The sequence below is a fragment of the Symphalangus syndactylus genome, chromosome 5, assembly GCF_028878055.3.
Source record: "Symphalangus syndactylus isolate Jambi chromosome 5, NHGRI_mSymSyn1-v2.1_pri, whole genome shotgun sequence".
Lineage (NCBI taxonomy): Eukaryota > Metazoa > Chordata > Mammalia > Primates > Hylobatidae > Symphalangus > Symphalangus syndactylus.
In genome coordinates this window covers 97482842-97501896 of record NC_072427.2, presented here as the reverse complement: position 1 = coordinate 97501896, position 19055 = coordinate 97482842, and the positions used below count along the sequence as shown (strand labels likewise).

The window sequence follows — 19055 nt, the reverse complement described above, 5'->3', positions numbered from 1 at the left end:
AAAATACAAAAATTAGCCAGGTGTGGTGGCATGTGCCTATAGTTCCAGCTCTCGGGAGGCTGAGGTAGGAGAACTGCTTGACCCTGGGAGGCGGAGGTTGCAGCAAACTGAGATCGCACCACTGCACTCCAGCCTGGGCGACAGAGCGTCATTCCGTGACGACAAAAAAATATCCATAATTTTCCACCTATCACCACATAACATTAGCCAACCAGACTGTATAGGAAGGAAAGTACACAGGAGAAGGAAGGCATAAGGAAGTCCCACTCAAGGAAGATCCCTCAGTGTAACTACTCAGGACGCAACCTTATTGGATCATCAAAACACTGTAATTCAGAACTTCTTATTAAAATAACACAGGCCAGGTACAGTGGCTCAGGCCTATAATCCTAGCATTTTGGGTGGCCAAGGCAGGAGAACTGTTTGCCCAGGAGTTCAAGACCATCCTGGGCAACAAGGTGGGACCCCGTCTCTACAAAAAATAGTGGTATGTGCCTGTAGTCCCAGCTACCCGGCAGGCTGAGGTGGGAGGATCACTTGAGCCTGGGAGATCGAGGCTGCAGTGAGCCGTGATTGCACCAGTGCACTCAAGCCTGGGTGGCAGAGTGAGACCCTGTCTCAAATAAATAAATATATAAATAAATAAATATAAATAAATTAAATAAATAAAATAACACAAAAACAGTGTAACATAAACTCATAAACTGGTTATTAGAATCTCTAACACTAGCCTGTCCCTAAAACAAAAGTATTCACCTCGCTTTTGGTGATATCAGGGTTTCAGCAATGTTCTTAAAGCAAATACTCCAAATACCCACTGTTGATCATGAAAGCTTAGGAGAAGTGGGATTCTGTTGGCATTCTCTCCTAAGGGAAATTTGGGGAAAGATATATCTATTTACGTTATCCCTACAAAGATAAAACAAGTCAAATCGTCTTGACAAGAATTCAAGAATTTTTGCAGAGCAGTAGAAGTGTTAATCCTTGTTAACTCTTAGACTGTCTTAAATAAAATGTTACTAAATAGGTTAAAGTAGTCTGTAATTTTTCTCTGTAATAACCAGTCTACGATGTAAGAGATCCAGCAGTCAAACAAAGGAAGCAAGATTTTTTTTCTTTCCCTTTTCTCAATACTATAGGCTGAAGCACCAAACTTACTAGACTATACATACCCAGATCCTAAAGTAAGTATGACATACTTCAAGGACTAATAAATTTTGAATAAAAATAAAATGTCAACAATAGTGAACCCTTATGTGGTGCTGACTGGGGGCCAGGTGCTATTCTAAGTGCTTTTTATTTCATCCTTACAACAACCCTATAAAGTAGGTACTATTAATATTATTCCCATTATACAGACAAGGAAACTGAGACACAGAAGGGTTAAATTATTTGCCCAAGATCACACAGCTAGTAGTGGTAGAGTAAGGATCACAATTAAGAAGTCTTTGTTTTATCTACTATATTCTTCTGCCTAAAGAGACTAAATCATTATATACTAAGATAAGAAGATAATAAATATGGAATCATGTTGAAAATCAATACACTATAAAGACCTCAAAATTTTTAACACTAAATACAGCAGCTCAATTTCAATGGCTATTTGAAAGAGCATTAAAAGAAAAAATATCTAAGATAATTCCAGAAACTCTGTACTCGTCTAGACCCTTATTTGTAAATCCAGCTAACATTATTAGATGGAATAATGGAACCATCAGTGAATTAATAAACTATCCAGAAAGTTTAGAAAATACGAAAATTGTTCAAAAAATAAAAATAACTGAATTTCAAACACATACTTGCAACCCTGGTTGCTCCCAGAACAATGGAACAGATCCTCGGATTTGTATGAAGGAAGAAACTGAGTCATCTAAGTACACAACCTACAGAAAAAAAAATATGTAAACTATTTCCACAGGAAAGTTGTTACACTTATATTAGAAAAACAAATTTACTAAAAGCTATTGCATACTAGTTATATTTTATGATCTAACTCTCATATACAATTGTCCAAAACAGGCCACTATACCGGTTTGACTTTTTTTTCTGTTAGCGATATTACTATTAAAAATTAGTAAAATTATAAGCATAAGATTCACAACTTTTAAAAATAAATTCCTTTTAAATCTTAATATTTTGCATACATATCTTTATATTTCATTTTGTTTAGCTCTTTATAACCTAATTTGAAGATCTGTGTTGGGCTGGGTTCATGGCCTGAATTTATAATCATATAGTTTCATAGCCAAAAATATCATAATTTCTAATTTTTAGATGGTACACATATTTGCCATTAAGAGCTGGGTTTAATTTCACTTCACAAAAAAAACAAGTTGTCTAGCTCTACAGCTGAGAATTTTAAAATTCAATACCAAAACACACAACATTGACTATGTCATGCTGATTAGTCACATCTTGTTACCTAGATGAAGAGCCAGACCAAAAGAAGTTTTTTTCAGGGAAGCCTTTTTTTAAGGCCCGTAAGTAACCAAGAATAATCATAAAACATTATAGATGTTAAAATAAGTTCTGAATCAAATAAAAATCTGTTATTCTAGTATTTTCTGTGCCTCTCCTATAATACATTAATTAAGTAATATAAAACACTATATATACCTGTTCTGTTTCTACAAAATTGGCAACATGACCATCATCATTTGTTCCCCGGACATTAAACCTGGTCCCAGCTCGTTCACAGCTTAATCTTGAAATGAGGCATGCCTTTGCCTGTTTATGAGCAGCATAAATTGTTCTGATTTCTACTCCTCCACACATAAGACGTAATAACCAGTCATCACAATTCACACCATAGTGTTTGAGATGCAAATGCAAAGACTGATTCCTAATAGGAAAAGAAATAAATGATTAGCTTATGGAATACTAAATAACAAAGTATGACTTTTAAAATAATCTTCTGGAAAATTAATTTAGTATTATTAAATTTAAAGGCACAAACAACAAATCATTTACATTAACCATTCTAGGGATCAGAAGATAGGGCTATAAAACGAGATCCTTCAACATGTGATCTATGGTCCACAGAAAAGGAGTATTTTTGTGTTTTTAGTATCTGTGGCCCATTTCTGTTATGTCTTTATATATAAATGTGTTTATAACCTAACTTGTTCCAAAAAGGATTACATATGCATGTCCCCACCACAATTTCTGAAGCTCTACTTTTAAAAAAAATTTTATTTATTTATTTATGTATTTATTTTTGAGACGGAGTCTCGGAATGTCGCCCAGGCTGAAGTGCGGTGGCATTATCTCGTCTCACTGCAACCTCTGTCTCCCAGGTTCAAGCGATTCTTCTGCCTCAGCCTCCCACGTAGCTGGGATGACAGGCACGTACCACCAAGCCGGGCTAATTTTTTGTTTTTGTTTTTTTTTCTTTCTTGAGACAGAGGCTCACTCTTGCCCAGGTTGGAGTGCAGTGGCGGGATCTTGGCTCACTGCAAGCTCCGCCTCCCAGTTTTATGTCATTCTCCTGCCTCAGCCTCCTGAGTAGCTGGGACCACAGGCGCCCACCACCACGCTCGGCTAATTTTTTGTATTTTTAGTAGAGACGGGGTTTCACCGTGTTAGTGTTAGCCAGGATGGTCTTGAATTTCTGACCTTGTGATCCACCCGCCTCGGTCTCCCAAAGTGCTGGGATTACAGGCGTGAGCCACCGCGCCCACCCATGAAGCTCTACTTTTAAGGCTTGAGTTTTATAAGGCTCTATTTTAATTAATTTAAATTTAAATAGCAAGATGTGGCTAGTGGCTACCACATTAGATAGTGCAGGCATAGGGTTTATCATCGCTCCAAACACTTTTAGCATTCTAGGTAACAGATGTGGCCTGGTTTCCAAACTTTTTTCAGAGAAAAAAATTTTATTCAAACAAACATGCAGAAGCCCAATAATTATGATACAGATAAAAGCTGCTATGGCTAAAGTGGGGATTGGGACTGAACTTTGCTGGGTTGGCCTTCTCACCCTGATTACCCCTCAGGGGTCTCTCCTGGAACCTTAGACCTCCACGGAACATATAAAGAAGCTTCTAACAACATACCACTAAGGAAAATATATTGTTAAGTGGAAAAACTCTATCAATTCGAAAATGAGTTTTCTATATTATTGAAGCTTGGTTCTCTAGGTTTTAAGTGGAATTCTTCTACTTAAGTGCTCCGTACTCTCTCTCTTCCTGTCTTAAATAAGGTATAAAAGATGTAATAGCATTCTCTTGAAGACTCACAGCAATAGCCCTCAACTCCCTGCCAGCCCCTCAGATTACAAGCTGCAATAGAGATAAAAAGGGTGGTCACTTGCAGTTCCGGAAAACCAGCTACAACCCCAACCCCTCTTATCCATCCAGGAAAGCACACGGGAATATAAATGAGTGATGATATTACTACAGGGATAATGTTAAATCTGATGACCATTACTTATTTTAAAAATACATTGACTTAAACTTCCATACTTTACTATTACCCACATTGATCTGAGGCAAAGTTCAAATTGGTTGTGACCCAGTATGTCCAATCACCACAGCTGAGACTGAGACCTATGCCACAGCAAAATTATAAGAAACTTACTTGTCCCCATTTAAATAGACCTTAAATCCAATGCATTTTGTGCAGGCAGAGTTTCTCTCTATGCTGTCAGTTTTCATTTTTCTTTGCTGTCAGTGTGTCACTGTTTTAGCATTTAAATTTATACATGACTTTTGACTGGCAACAGCTTAGAATTTCCAATGGAGTAAAGCTATCTGGGCTTTGTGATAGGTATCTGCCACTCTTTGGCTACAAAAATTGCATGGTTGTATCCTGGAAAATATTGCTACTAAGTGCAAGGGTATGCACAATGAATTCCAAAAGTTTCCGTTTTTCTATATAAACTGAAGCTCAAGAATGCCAATCCTTAGCAAAATTGTAAAATGAGCAAAATTCACCTTTGGTGCTCTGGCCGTCCCTTTGTTCAACCTGTCTCCTGCTGGACAAACCCCAGGCTTTCTTTTATCTGACTTTGCCCCCATCTCTACTCTTAAGTGAATTAAAAAAAAAAAAAAATGTGGCCAGGTACGGTGGCTCATGCCTATAATCCTAGCACTTTGGGAGGCTAAGGCGGGGAGATCACTTGAGGTCAGGAGTTGGAGACCAGCCTGGCCAATGTGGTGAAACTCCATCCTTATTAAAAACACAAAAATATTAGCCAGTGTGGTGGCGCACGCCTGTGGTCCCAGCTACCCAGGAGGCTGAGGCAGGAGAATTGCTTGAACCCAGGAGGTGAAGGTTGCAGTGAGCCAAGATCGCGCCACTGCACTCCAGCCTGGGCGACAGAGTGACGCTCTCAAAAAAATCAATCAACCAACCAACCAACCAATTAATCATTCCTACTGATTAAACCTAGGCAATATATCTGCATCTGCTTTGACTTCTAATTGTTGCATGAAAGCTTTTATCTCTCGATCTAAGAAACTTTGGGTAAAAATGAGGAGGGAAAAAAATGTAAGGACAGCTGCCACACATTTACCTTTTCAAGGGACTTCAACATCTTCTACTAGAAAAAGCGTAGTGTTGACATGGTTTTAACTCTTGGAAGCCTATTTCTCAATGCTTCACAAAAGTACATCCTATCACTGCTAGCTTCTTTGGGCAGGCAGGAACTCATGTCCATTCATCTGCCCTGTTAGTCCCTGCATCCTCTCTCTCCTTTCCCCTCCCTCATGGTCTCCTTCTCTGCTAAACCCAAGTCTCTAACACATAATGCTATACACCCTGTTTTTATTCTGTCCACTCTTCTCCCTGATGCCACCACTCTGGGTCAAAACACTTCCATGTGAGCTACAACGTGACCAAGCTGTTGCTCTAAAGTTAGTTGCTTATCCTAAGGTTGTTGTTGACTTTGAGTCTTCTGACAGCTAGGGCAAATGGGTGACACCCGAATGTGCTACTCAAGGACTATATAAGTGACAGTGAAAGTGTGAGAGAGAAAAAGTAAACAAGAGGAAACATCTTGAATCTGAACTGTTAAGGGAGGCCAAGAGCAGACAGTCCTGAACTTTGGCCTTATAACATATGTCAACATAATAAAACATAATTTCCACATGATATCAACAGAAAAAGTCAACATCAGTGCTGGCTGTAAACAACAGAACCACTATACTAGAAATCTGGTCTGCTGCAATAGAACAATGCTAATTATAGTCCCATGTGTTCTGCTCACCATTTGTGCCTACTTAGAATACAGCACAGTTATGCATAATCATGAAATACATCACACTTACCTACATAAGTCCTAACTTATTATAGTACTAGACTTTGTCCCAGTATACTACTTCTTCACAGTCTGTTGCTCTTGAATCAAGACCACCTACTTATAACCTTAAAATTTAGAATAATAAGGGAATGTTGGCTTAGAAAGGGAATGCTGCCAGAGACAAGATCTCAAAACCAAGAATAGGAAATGTGAGTAACACAGTTTTGTTACAATTAAATTCATTTCTAAATATACACAACTATTTTAAATGTATTTTAGAAATGAAAGTTCAGTCTAGATCGGGGGAGCACAGGGGTTTTATGTCACATGCCAACTTCAATAAACCGACAGTGGCTGCCTGCTATGCTCTGCTGAGGACTCCAGAGAAGGAAAGAGGGATACGCTCAATTAGCAGTGTCTATCCCTTGTTATCTCTAGACATAACAACTGCTGAACTTTTTTTTTTTTTGTAAAGCAAGCAAAAGTTTTATTGGGGAAGTACAAGTACACTCCAAGAAAGGAGTGGGCTGACCCTGCTGGAAACACCCCCAAAACATTCTGCATTGTTATCTTCTATTGTCTCAGTTCTTTCTTTACCCAGTTCTCACCAAAGTTTGGGGGATCCTCCCTTACTCTGCTTAATGCACATGCACGGGAACCAGTGATCAATATGAATCCTATCTAATGGTGGCACTGCTTATTACCACCACCCCAGGAAGGTATAGCCATCAATTTTTGTACTCATTATGCCTGCTCAGCTCTCAGGAATTCCCCTTTGCCTTTTTCCTTCCTTATCAGGATCTACTTAACAACATTCTGACAGTTTGACCATGGAGTGAGTACTGAGCATCCTAAGAGGTGTTCCGGGGCATTCTTTCCAACATGGATACCACTCCCTCGTGCCTGCTCATATCTGACTGTCTACTCTTACACTGCTCCCTCAAGGCGCTGGGACCCAGAAATCTTTTGGGAGATGGGGTAGAGGTCATTCTCTGTAGCTACTTCCTGCTGAAAAGGGGCATCGAGGGTCTTCAGGGTCCTTCCTCCTTTCTTGCTGTCATGGTGAGGAGGTTTTGGATGACCTAACAACTGCTGAACATACTATGTCCCAAATCACCAAAAGGGAAAAAATGAACTCACCAGAAAAATCTATTATCAGTTGTCTGTTCTTGCATGCTACGATGCGCATTAAGACTCAAATCTAAACTGATGCCAGATGCAGACCATGCAAAATAAAAGTTTCCTGAATTCAAAACTTTCCGCACTTCGGAAATGCGATCCTCATCTGAAGAATCGATTCGCAGTGATATAAACTCAGTGGAAGTAACTCGGAAAACTTCAGATTCTTGAATTTTTCCAACAGACATACATCCAGTGACTAGGACCAGATAATGTAACATAGTATCACCTGCAAAACCCAAAGATTTTACTGGATGAAAAATCCCAACATTTTCAAGCTATTCCATTTCTTCTTGCACCTCTATTTTTAAAATCTGACATTGTGATTATTTTAAACTTATCATGGATGTGTTGAAATTCACTAGACATTTTGGTTGAAAAAATCCTTGTTTAAATATATTAAGTATAAAAAAGCATTTAAACATTAAAAGGATAATCTCACACGAAATTGTTCCTGAACTTACTCTGAGGCTAAAAAAACTTTATCGAATAATTGGCCGGGTGCAGTGGCTCACGCCTGTAATCCCAGCACTTTGGGAGGCTGAGGCAGGTGGATCACCTGAGGCCGGGAATTCAAGACCACCCTGACCAACATGGAGAAACCCCATCTCTACTAAAAATAAAAAAACTAGCTGGGCGTGGTGGTGCATGCCTGTGATCCCAGCTACTCAGGAGGCTGATGCAGGAGAATCACTTGAACCTGGAAGGTGGAGTCTGCGGTGAGCCAAGATCACACCATTGCACTCCAGCCTGGGCAACAGGAGCTAAAACTAAGTCTCAAAAAAAACCACATGAACAAACAAACAAGAAAAAAACATTATCAAATAAAAAAGTATGTGTTACCTTCTCTACTTTTGCTTAATGACTCTCAGAAAATTCAGGTAAGATAATGAATTCACACTCACTTTAACAAGTTCTTTGTAAATAGTAAAGTTGAAAAAATGGTATACTATTATCAGCTGATGATGTTGATGACATATGGACAAAAGTCTCTGGTAACAATTTATAAAGCAATTTGGTTTACAAAAACTTTCATAGAGATTTTTTCATGTAATTATGACAAAAAGCCTCTGAAATTAGTATAAAGTTGAAATTGAGCAATGGTATACTGTGAGCATGGGCTCTGACACAGGTAGAAGCGGCCCTGAATCTTGGCTCCATTACTTATTACCTGGACCAATTTCAGTATGTAGCATAACCAACCTGAGATACCATGTCTTATAAAAAGAGATTAAAGCAAATACCTCATTACACTGTGAGGCTTACCCAGGAGTAATCAGTAAAGCACCTAAGCGCAGTGCTTTATATGTGATAGATTCACAACAAATGACAAATCTCCATTTAATAGACCAGTGCTACTCAAAGTATGGTCCATGAACTGTTACCAGCTCACAATGAGAAAGGACACTTACACCAGAATGGAAATCAACTATATTACTAAGTTCACCCTTTAGTTTAGCTGACTTTTTTTTCTAGTAAGACTTTATCAGTGAAGGAAGCCACATGTTGATTTGCATCATAGTGCAAGCTCCTCATCTTATCACGGATCAGTAAGAAAATAATTTATGGACCAGTACCAATCTTGAAGAACACTTTGAGTTGCACAATTACAGATAAACTAGTAACTGCAAAGGTTACTCTGCAGCTCACGGTGACATTACTTGGCAAAAAAAAAAAAAAAGGCTCAAGCAGACACTTTCTGAATTCAAAACAGATGTCTTTTCCACTACAAACCAAGAAAAATCAGTGTAGTTCTCATGAAGACACTTTTTCCTAAATGCACTGAAGCAACAAAAAGGAGAATGTTCTGATTTTCTCTTTTGACAACTGATACTTACCTCTTCAAGTGATCAAACCAGAGACTGTCTCCGAACTTCCACTCGCATGAGTTTGAGCATGTAGCATGCCTTTTTGGGCAACAAACATTATCACAACATTAGCTACATTAATGTTTAAAAGATGTTAGCACATGTGTAGCTTAAATATGGAGTCTACAATAATTCATAGCTAGTCCCTCTCAAATCCTTAGAATTACAAAATAGAAATGAAAAAATGGATGAATTCTACTGAATGATAAACTTACCAAGATTTAACCGCAAAACACCTAAGAGTCCATATGCATCCAGTACTTTGGAGTATGTAGCCTTGATTGCCTCTTTTTCTGCAGATGCTACAAAAAAAAGTTTTAGTTTAAGAAAAATGACCTAAAACATTGGATTCTATTTAGCTAAGTATAAATCCAGAGTTTCAATCAAAAGTTTCTAAATCTGATATTCTTAAAATAAATGTACTGCATATTTTCTCAAACTAGTAACATTAGTATTCTTCCCAAAGAGTTAATAAATTATTCCAAGACCATCTATTAATTAATTAATCCTCTCCACTGATCTGAACTCTGTCTTCTTATCCTTTTATTCTTGACAGAATAGTGCTTGACACTTAAGAAACTGACAAAACATTTAAATGATAAAAGCTAATGGCAACATTTGACTACACAAATGTAGGGCAAGAATGGGGAAATATGATTCTGAAAGGACAAAAGTCTGGTCTTTGCCTTGATTTATTTCTTCTGCTGTAAAGTTAACGTTATCTTGCTAATGAATATAAACCACAGAATAATTTTCCTAAGACAGGCTATTATGATTATTGTATTAAGAAAAAACAACAACAAAAAATCAAATCCTGAAATGTTGAAGGAAAAACTTTCCTAGCACTTAGCAAATACACATTAAAAATTTCACAAAGAACCAAAGAAATATTAACAACCAATATTTCAAAGGACAAATACAAATAATACATCCCACAGTCTACAGTTGATCCTTGAGAAAGATACCTTCCTTTCCTTCCAGGTTTCTTTCCTTCTTTGCTTCTTTCCCTTTTCCATTATCTACACCACACTCAACTCACCTCCTGGCTGACTGGTTCACATCTTATTTACTTCTTACCTCTTACACTTATCCCCTTTCCTTTATCTACGAAATAGGATGTTTGGCAACAGAAAATCATGTAAGTAGATCCTTATGACTGTCTCATTTCCTGCCCATCTTTATTGCCAACAAAAGGGCTCTTCTCAGCCTACTGCTTTGCCTAATACTCCTTTGTAGTTTGCATTAGAGATCTTCTACTTTGCCTGAAGCTCTTCTCCAGAGTCCTATAGAACATCTCACTTTCCCTGCCTGCTTTAGCTCTTTTCAGACCACGTAGGCTTAAGTCTTCTTCCTAGTGATCTGGCTTCTGCCTTCTGATGAGTTTTGCTCTGCTAGTTGCAGCACAGGCTAAGACTAACGACTCAATCACTCAATTAGCTGATATTTTCACAATTCTCTAACATGTTCATTATTAAGTGTGGGCCAATATCAAACCACCCAGTATGAAATTAGGGAGTGGAGATTTCACCAGCCCATTAAAGTGATGGGGATTTATATTTCATTCTGCATTCCTTGAGTTCCTATTATTATTATTACATCTTATGTTTATACAACAGTTAATCCTAACATTCCATGACAAGCAACCCAAATATAAAACATTACAATATAAACTTTAATTACATTTTATAAAGCAAAATAGAATTGCCTTCTAAATACTGCCTCGTTAAGAGTACCACACGTACTGTAAACATTAGAGAGACTTGTTATATCTCTCAGGACAGAAGGCATGACTTCCAGGATAAATATTATTCCAGAGTTTTACAAGTTATATGCCATATACATTTAAAATACAATCACTAATATAGTAATGTAGAAAGTACTAGATATATCCATTTCAGCAGCAATCATCATTTGGGTTCAAATGCCAGGAGGCAGTAGGAGTTAAGAAGAAAATATAGTTTTATTTTTATTTTTTGAGACAGAGGCTGGAGTTCAGTGGCACAATCACAGCTCAATGTAGCCTTGACCTCCCAGGCTCAGTAATCCTCCTACCTCAGCCTCCCAAGGAGTTGGGACTACAGGCATGTGCCACTATGTCCAGCTAATTTTTTTTTTTTTTTGTAGAGATACAGTTTCTCTATGTTGCCCAGGCTGGTTGGAAACTCCCGGGCTCAAGCAATCCTCCTGTCTGAGCCTCTCAAAGTGCTAGGATTACAGGCATGAGCAAAAAACACATTCTTAACATTAAGTCACCACCTTCCTTTAGAAAACAGAAAAGTCATTCTATAACTTAAACTACCATGTAACAAAATGTTCTCTCTTCTAGTAACGCATAATAACTGTCTTCTCATTAATTACACTCCAAATACATGAACATATGTCTCTCAGGACTGATGAAGGCCCATCTATTAGACTATCATCTAATTCAAACATGCAAACAAATGCCTTGCAGTTTAGTTATTTACATGTTTGTATTCTATTCGGAGACTCAGGAAACAGGATACACACACGCCCACACACACACCTTAAAGTGCATACTCTTAGAGCCAAATGTACTTTTAACTCCAGACACTCCCAATTTCTTAAGAGAAAACAGTATCTTCTTCATAAATATATTTGTATCTGAAGGACAGTATTCCCTATTTTATGATATATGCTTCAAAGGTTTTGAGTAGACTGGAGGGAGGCCCAGTAATGGCCACTAAGAGAAGAAGGATGGCCTGTGCAAGAAGCTGAAGCTAGAGGCAGGGGAAAAGGGTGTCCACTTGTGGGAGGGGCAGCCTGGCATGAGTTCCTGAAGTCTGACTAGGGTGAGGAGAGGACTGTCCACCCATGGGTGTTAGGGGCACCCTGGCATGGTAAGTTAGAGCTTGAGAGGGATGGGGAAGGCAGGGTTTTGAAGTGCCAGTGGGGTAAGGAGGGCACCTATGCAGTGGAGGAGGCTACATTGGCAACAGGAGAGTGGTTATCTATGGGGTATGATCAAGGATAATGAGAGCCAGGTTTCTCACTGTCAGAGAAGGTACTCACAAATACAAAGAGAGAAACTAGAATGGACAGTGTTGATTAGAATTGGAGTTACCAGGCCAGGTGTGGTGGCTCACGTCTGTAATCCGAGCACTTTGGGAGGCCCAGGTGGGCAGATCACGAGGTCAAGAGATTGAGACCATCCTGGCCAACATGGTAAAACGCTGTCTCTACTAAAAATACAAAAAATTAGCTGGGTGTGGTGGCAGGCACCTGTAGTCCCAGCTACTCGGGAAGCTGAGGCAGGAGAATCACTTGAACCCTGGAGGCGGAGGTTGCAGTGAACTGAGATTGCACCACTGCACTCCAGCCTGGTGACAGAGCGAGACTCCGTCTCAAAAAAAAAAAAAAAAAAAGAATTGGAGTTACCAGTGTTTTCTAGATAGACTGAAGACAGACAAAAAGATAGAAACATAGATATAAGTATATATGTCATATACATATATAGTTACATATACTCCTTAGCACTAGCCACTGAGCAGACCCAGGATCTACAATACTCTGACAGCAATGTGCATACCTAGCATACTTTGGCTTCTACATACCATTCTCCACTAAAAGGAACTACTAGAATTCCTTGGAGAAATGGTTGATTCCAGGGTAAAGGCAGGGACAAAATGAGCCTGCAACACAGTATTGTGCCAAAAAGTAAGTAAGTGTTCAAAGGATAATTGAGATATGTCACAAACATGCAGAAGGCAGCTTGAAGTGGCTTCTACTGGTGAAATCCAGGACAATTTGAGCATCAAAATAAATAATAAGAGTAATGGATTATAAGCCTAAGAACTGAAAGTCTCACGAGGAACGGGCAAAACAATTATAAAGGGAAAAAAAGTCTTCCCGACATGCCTAGCAAACCATCACCTTTATCAAGTAATCAAAGTGAACACCAACAGGGGCCTGGCACAGTGGCTCACCCCTGTAATCCCAGCACTTAGGGAAGCTGAGGCAGAAGGACCCCTTGAGCCCAGGAGTTCGAGACCAGCCTGGGCAACATGGCGAGACCCTGTCTCTACAAAAAAATATAAAAATTATCCAGGTGTGGTGGCATGCACCTGGGGTACCAATTACTCAGGAGGCTGTGGTGGGAAGGTTGATTGAGCCTGGGAAGTCAAGGCTACAGTGAGCTGAGATCATGCCACTGCACTCCAACCTGGCCGACAGAGTGAAACCCTGTCTCAACAACAACAACAACAACAGCAAACCAAAGTGAACACCAACAGTAAGAGGACAAATCAAAACTGTGAGCCACTTGTCAAGACACAATGAAAAGAGCACCATTGCTGCAATACTCCTGCCAGAGGTGAATAACCTGAATCTATGCATGAGCCATCAGACAGACCCAAAGTGAGGGAGAGTCTACAAAGTAACTGGCTTTCACTTTCAACATTTTTAAGGCCACAAATGTCAAAGATCGAGAAATTTTTCCATTTAAGGAGACTAAAGAGACATGACAACAAAATAAAATGTACACATCTGAACTGGATCCTTTTGCTATAAAAGACATTGTTGGGGCAATTGGTAAAAACTGAAGAGAGGATAAGGATTAGATAGCCATAATACATCACTGTTAATTTTATGATAGTTTTACAAGAGAACGTCTTTCTAGGAAATACATAGCAAAGTATTTGGGGGTGATGGGGCATCACGCCAGCAACTTATTCTTAAAAAGTCCAGAGAATCCACTCAGTTCTGGGGCAAAAAAAAAAAAAAAAAAAAAAAAAAGAAGAAGTCCAGAGGAAAAAAGTTATTTGTACCATACTTCAACCTTTCTTTATGTTTTAAATTGCTTCAAAATTAAAATTTTTTCAATGTAACCAGCAAAAATAGTTTTTAAAAATACATACACTTATTCCCAGATAAAGAAGCTTTTATCTCTGACGTTAATAAGGTAAACTCTTCTAAATACCTTGTTATTCCCTCCCTGTACATTTTTTAATGGGGAAAAAAGATTTCCTTATTTTATAAGACTCCATAAAATTCACAAAAATACACGATGGAAGGGGGATGAACCTAATTAAATTTCTGCCCCACTTCTCTGGTAATTTAATTCCAGAAAATTATTTTAGAATCTTCTACTATAAAGAGATTATTTAAAATAAGAAAGGCTATACAACATTACATAAAATAATATGTATACTCTTTAGATAAAATACAGCACTTAGAAATATTTTACAATCATCACCATCATTCTTTTTCCCTTAATAATCTCCCTTGCATCCCATGCTTCAGCCAAAATGAATAATTTTGTTGCCCACATGTTCCACATTCTCTTCCCTTTCTCCCTTTTTTCATACTGTTGTTTCATCTGGACCAACCTTTAATCATCTTTGTATTTCCAAATATTACCTATCCTTCAGTTCCAAATTAAAACACCACTTCCATTCCCAAAGATTTTCCCTGATCACTCTAGCTGGAGGTAAATCTTTCTCCTATTTTATACTATAGTTACATGTAAACTAGTAACAACAGAAACTAAGTCTTATTTCTTTTTCCATTTTTTTTTTTTTTTTTTTTTGAGACAGGATCTCACTATATCACCCAGGCTGGAGTACAGTGGCACAATCGCGACTCACTGTAACCTCAAGCTCCTGGGCTCAAGTGATCCTCCTGCCTCAGCCTCCTTCCTGAGTAGCTAGGACTACAGGCACTAATACTACAGGACTGCTACTGAGTAGTATTAGGACTATAGCATGTGCCACCATACCCGGTTAATTTTTATTTTTTGTAGAGACAGGGTCTTTCTATGTTGCCCAGGCTGGTCTGAAACTTCTGGCTTCAAGTGATCCTCCTGCCTTGGCCTCCCAAAGTACTGGGATTACAGGCATGAGCAATTGCACCTAGCGTCATTTCCTTATATCTCAACACAATACCTAACATAACACAGAGACTCTGAATGGAACACTGCAGCTGCTGATTAAATATTCATCTAATAGACAAAAACAAATGGAAAGGTTGTGCATTAAAGAACATGTTTTGCTAATTTAAAGATAATATATAAAGTGGATCACCTGAGGTTGGGAGATCGAGACCAGCCTGGCCAACATGGTGAAACCCTGTCTCTACTAAAAATACAAAAATTAGGTGGGCGTGGTGATGCACGTCTGTAATCCCAGCTACTTGGGAGGCTGAGGCAGGAGAATTGCTTGAGCCCGGGAGGCGGAGGTTGCAGTGAGCCGAGATGCACCACTGCACTCCAGCCTGGGTGACACAGTGAGACTCCGTCTCAAAAAAGAGGTAAAACATTTTATCATTGAAAGTATTTGAATGCCCTCATTGCTGAGATTCACATTCAACAACTCCTCAGTTACGTCTGGAAACTTTCAAATGTGTATGTCTGTGGCAGGGAGTAGTAAGGTGGGGGTGGCAAATATAGGCATTGTTAAATGACTGCTAACCAGGGTTTAAAATACTGAAGTTTATGAAGTGGCAGGGTGTGTGGGGAGCTCAGAGGAAGCAAACTGAAAGAATGAGCGGAAATGAAAGTTCGGAAGATACAGTGTTAGGGAAGTTCAGGTCACTTTCCTGATAGTGCAGTCTTTCAAGGAGTATCCACTGTACTTTCAATGAACGGAATAAACTCCCTTTTGTGAAGAGGTATTTTTTTTCCCCTCCTATTCATGGTGGTTACTAAACAAACCAGATGCTAAGCAAAACAAACTTTTCTTTGTAAGTTACTGATTTCTAACCATAAGTAGGTAGGAATGTCCTAGAAGAGAATTGCTTTCGGAGTGATTCTGAGCCCATCAAGATCGACAGCAGTTCAGCTGAGGTAAGGCGGCCTGCACCTCATTAGTTCACATGCTGAACATATAAGCTAAAGCAAATTCCAACTTCTAAAGTTTCTGCTATAACACCTCAGGAATAAATAGTACCTAACTCCCTCTATAGCTTATTTTAAAGGAAAAGACTCTATTTTCCCCATGTCATACTCAACACCATCTTTCATTCATACCTTTTCTTAGGTACCTTTTTTTTTCCATTTGACACCAACTCTTTATTAGAAAAGAAAAACTTCTTTATGGGCCCAAAAAGAATCATTTTGCTGGGTGTGGTGGCTCACGCCTGTAATCCTAACACTTTAAGAGGCCAAGCAAGTGGATTGCTTGAACTCAAGAGTTCAACACCATCCTAGGCAAGATAGCAAGACCCCATCCCTAAAAAATAAAAAATAAAGGTAGAATAATATGTAACAGGTGAGGGATAACCAAAACTTGCCACATAAAGACAATAAGAAAATTTTACCAATTAACAAGATTCATTTTTAATGGCTTATTAATCACAGAACAATTAAAAAGCTACATAAAAACCAATCTTACTTATGTATTAGAAATATATTTCAATTCACCCATGGATCCAACACGCTTTTAAAACACTGCCTATTAAACTCATGTACTTACATTATGCCTAAAGAGTATTGACAGAATTCTCACTGCCATGTGTTTCATGTAAAAGAAATGGAAATCAGGTGGGGCGTGGTGGCTCATGCCTGTAATCCCAGCACTTTGGGAGGCCAAGGTGGGAGGATCACTTGAGGTCAGGAGTTTGAGACTAGCCTGGCCAACATGGTAAAAAACCCATCTCTACTACAAAAAAAATACAAAAATTAGCCAGGCATGGTTGCAGACACCTGTAATCCCAGCTACTTGGAAGGCTAAGGCATAAAAGCTCGAACCCAGGAGGTTGAGGTTGCAGTGAGCCGAGATTACATCATTGTACTCCAGCCTGAGTGACAGAACAAGACGCCTTCTCAAAATAAATAAATAAAAACATAAATAAATAAATAAATAAATAAATGAGGGAGAGACGGTAGAAATATAGAAAAACAAAAGTGTTCATGAGTTGATATTATGGAGGCTAGGTGACATACATAACAGTTACACTATTTCTCCAAATAAAATGTTAAAAAAATTATTCTCATTACATTCTTTGAAATACTGGATAAATTCAGAAAGGAGAGAGATAACTCTGGCCAATTATCTTGAGACAGCCAGAAGCTACTAGAATTCTAAGGGATCAGAGAAGTACTTTTCTCTAATTACCCTAGACCAGGAGTGCATTAGCCAAAAGTTCAATAGACATTTGAACTTTTTTTTTTTCCCCAGACAGGATCTCTCACTCTCACCCAAGCCTGAGTGCAGTGGCATGATCATAGCTCACTGTAACCTGAAACCCCTGGGCTCAAGCGATTCTCCTGCCTCAACTTCCCAAAGTGCTGGGATTGTAAGTGTGAGCCATTGCACCTGATTGATTTGGACTTTTATAAACTTCAAAGGGACTAGTAAGTCCTACAATCTTTAGAATGGCCCCATAGCCCACACTTCCCAAGGCTCTCAAACACTCATCAAATAGTAAATATATAATAAATTAAGAAAGGAGAAGATTTAGTAATTCCAGAATGGAGGCCTTAGGAAGGGTAAATATTGTTATACCCTGCCATCAATGTTTTCCTTATATTCATCCTAAATAATTTAGTTTTAATATTCTACCTGTTGAAATGGAAACTATCTTTGGAAAATAATAAGTTTGTTTTTGCTCATTATCACAGAAGTTAGGAAATATTTAAAACTATATAAAGCCATGAGGTAGTAATATCCTACAACTTAATTCAGATAACTCAACTCCTTCCTTATTTTAGTTGTGTGCATGTTTTCAAGCTTGTTTTAACCGAACAAATTCATGCATGACTGAAGGGAGGCCCAACCTACAACTTTTCCTCTTTAAGCTACTGGAAGGTAACAAAAATAGAAACGGTAGAGGTGGTCTATTTATAGACTACAGAAAACAGAGTATAAATATATCAATTGTTATCTATCAAAATTTAACATATCAATTGTGCTCTATCATATTACTTGACATCCTCCACCTTTTTCTTTTTTCTGGAGTGACTTACTTTTTTTTTTTTTTTGAGATGGAGTCTCACTCTGTCGCCAGGCTGGAGTGCAGTGGTGTGATCTTGGCTCACTGCAACCTCCACCTCCTGGGTTCAAGTGATTCTTCTGCCTCAGCCTCCCGGGTAGCTGGGACTACAGGCGGCGCCACCATGCCCAGCTAATTTTTGTATTTTTAGTAGAAACACGGTTTCACCATGTTGGCCAGGATGGTCTCGATCTCTTGACCTCGTGATCAGCCCGCCTCAGCCTCCCAAAGTGCTGGGATTACAGGTGTGAGCCACTGCGTCCGGCAGTTACTTATAATACTATGTCATGTGACATAACTGGCATTATTCAGCATTGCTGTATTACAACCTCGTTTCTCAAATTAGAATTTAAGGCAAATAATGAAGTATCAGGATCAAACTATAAAAATTCAGATGAAGACATAATCATATGCCTATTTCTTGATTTTCATGAGTTGTGGCTCTAAAAGAGAGGCTTGTTAAATATAACATAGTTGTCACATGATAATCACACCTGCATTGCTAATTCCACATCTGAACAGAAAAGAAACAAAATTAACTTCTTATCCAAGAGCAATGGGTAACTTAAATGTCACTTTCATTTAACTTTAAAAGTATTTTGGGGATTAAATTTAAATGTAAATTTCTCCAACTTCTGATGAATTATAATAATTTAAGCTAAATAATAAAGCCATCCAAATGAAGGGCCTACTATCCAATGTCAACATTCTGCTGTGGGTCAAACCTTGTAGTCTGAGAATACACTGTTCTTCCCCAGCTGATACAGAAGACTAAGCTAAAGAAGGTCAATAACAATGTAAAAATAAGACTGCATGTTAGA

General features: G+C 38.5%; 1 protein-coding gene across 20 annotated transcripts in view; it reads right to left on the bottom strand.

The window, feature by feature from the left end:
- Positions 1 to 19055, bottom strand: part of SYNJ1 (synaptojanin 1) — a 99479-nt gene that overhangs the window by 63985 nt on the left and 16439 nt on the right. For all 20 annotated transcript variants that reach the window (XM_055279515.2, XM_055279516.2, XM_055279513.2 and 17 more), the window contains exons 3-6: positions 9504 to 9590; positions 7382 to 7649; positions 2617 to 2842; positions 1800 to 1883 (exon numbers count right to left, since the gene is read on the bottom strand). In XM_055279515.2, the coding sequence (XP_055135490.2) occupies positions 1800 to 1883; positions 2617 to 2842; positions 7382 to 7649; positions 9504 to 9590 (665 nt within the window). The remainder of the gene's footprint in view (positions 1 to 1799; positions 1884 to 2616; positions 2843 to 7381; positions 7650 to 9503; positions 9591 to 19055) is intronic.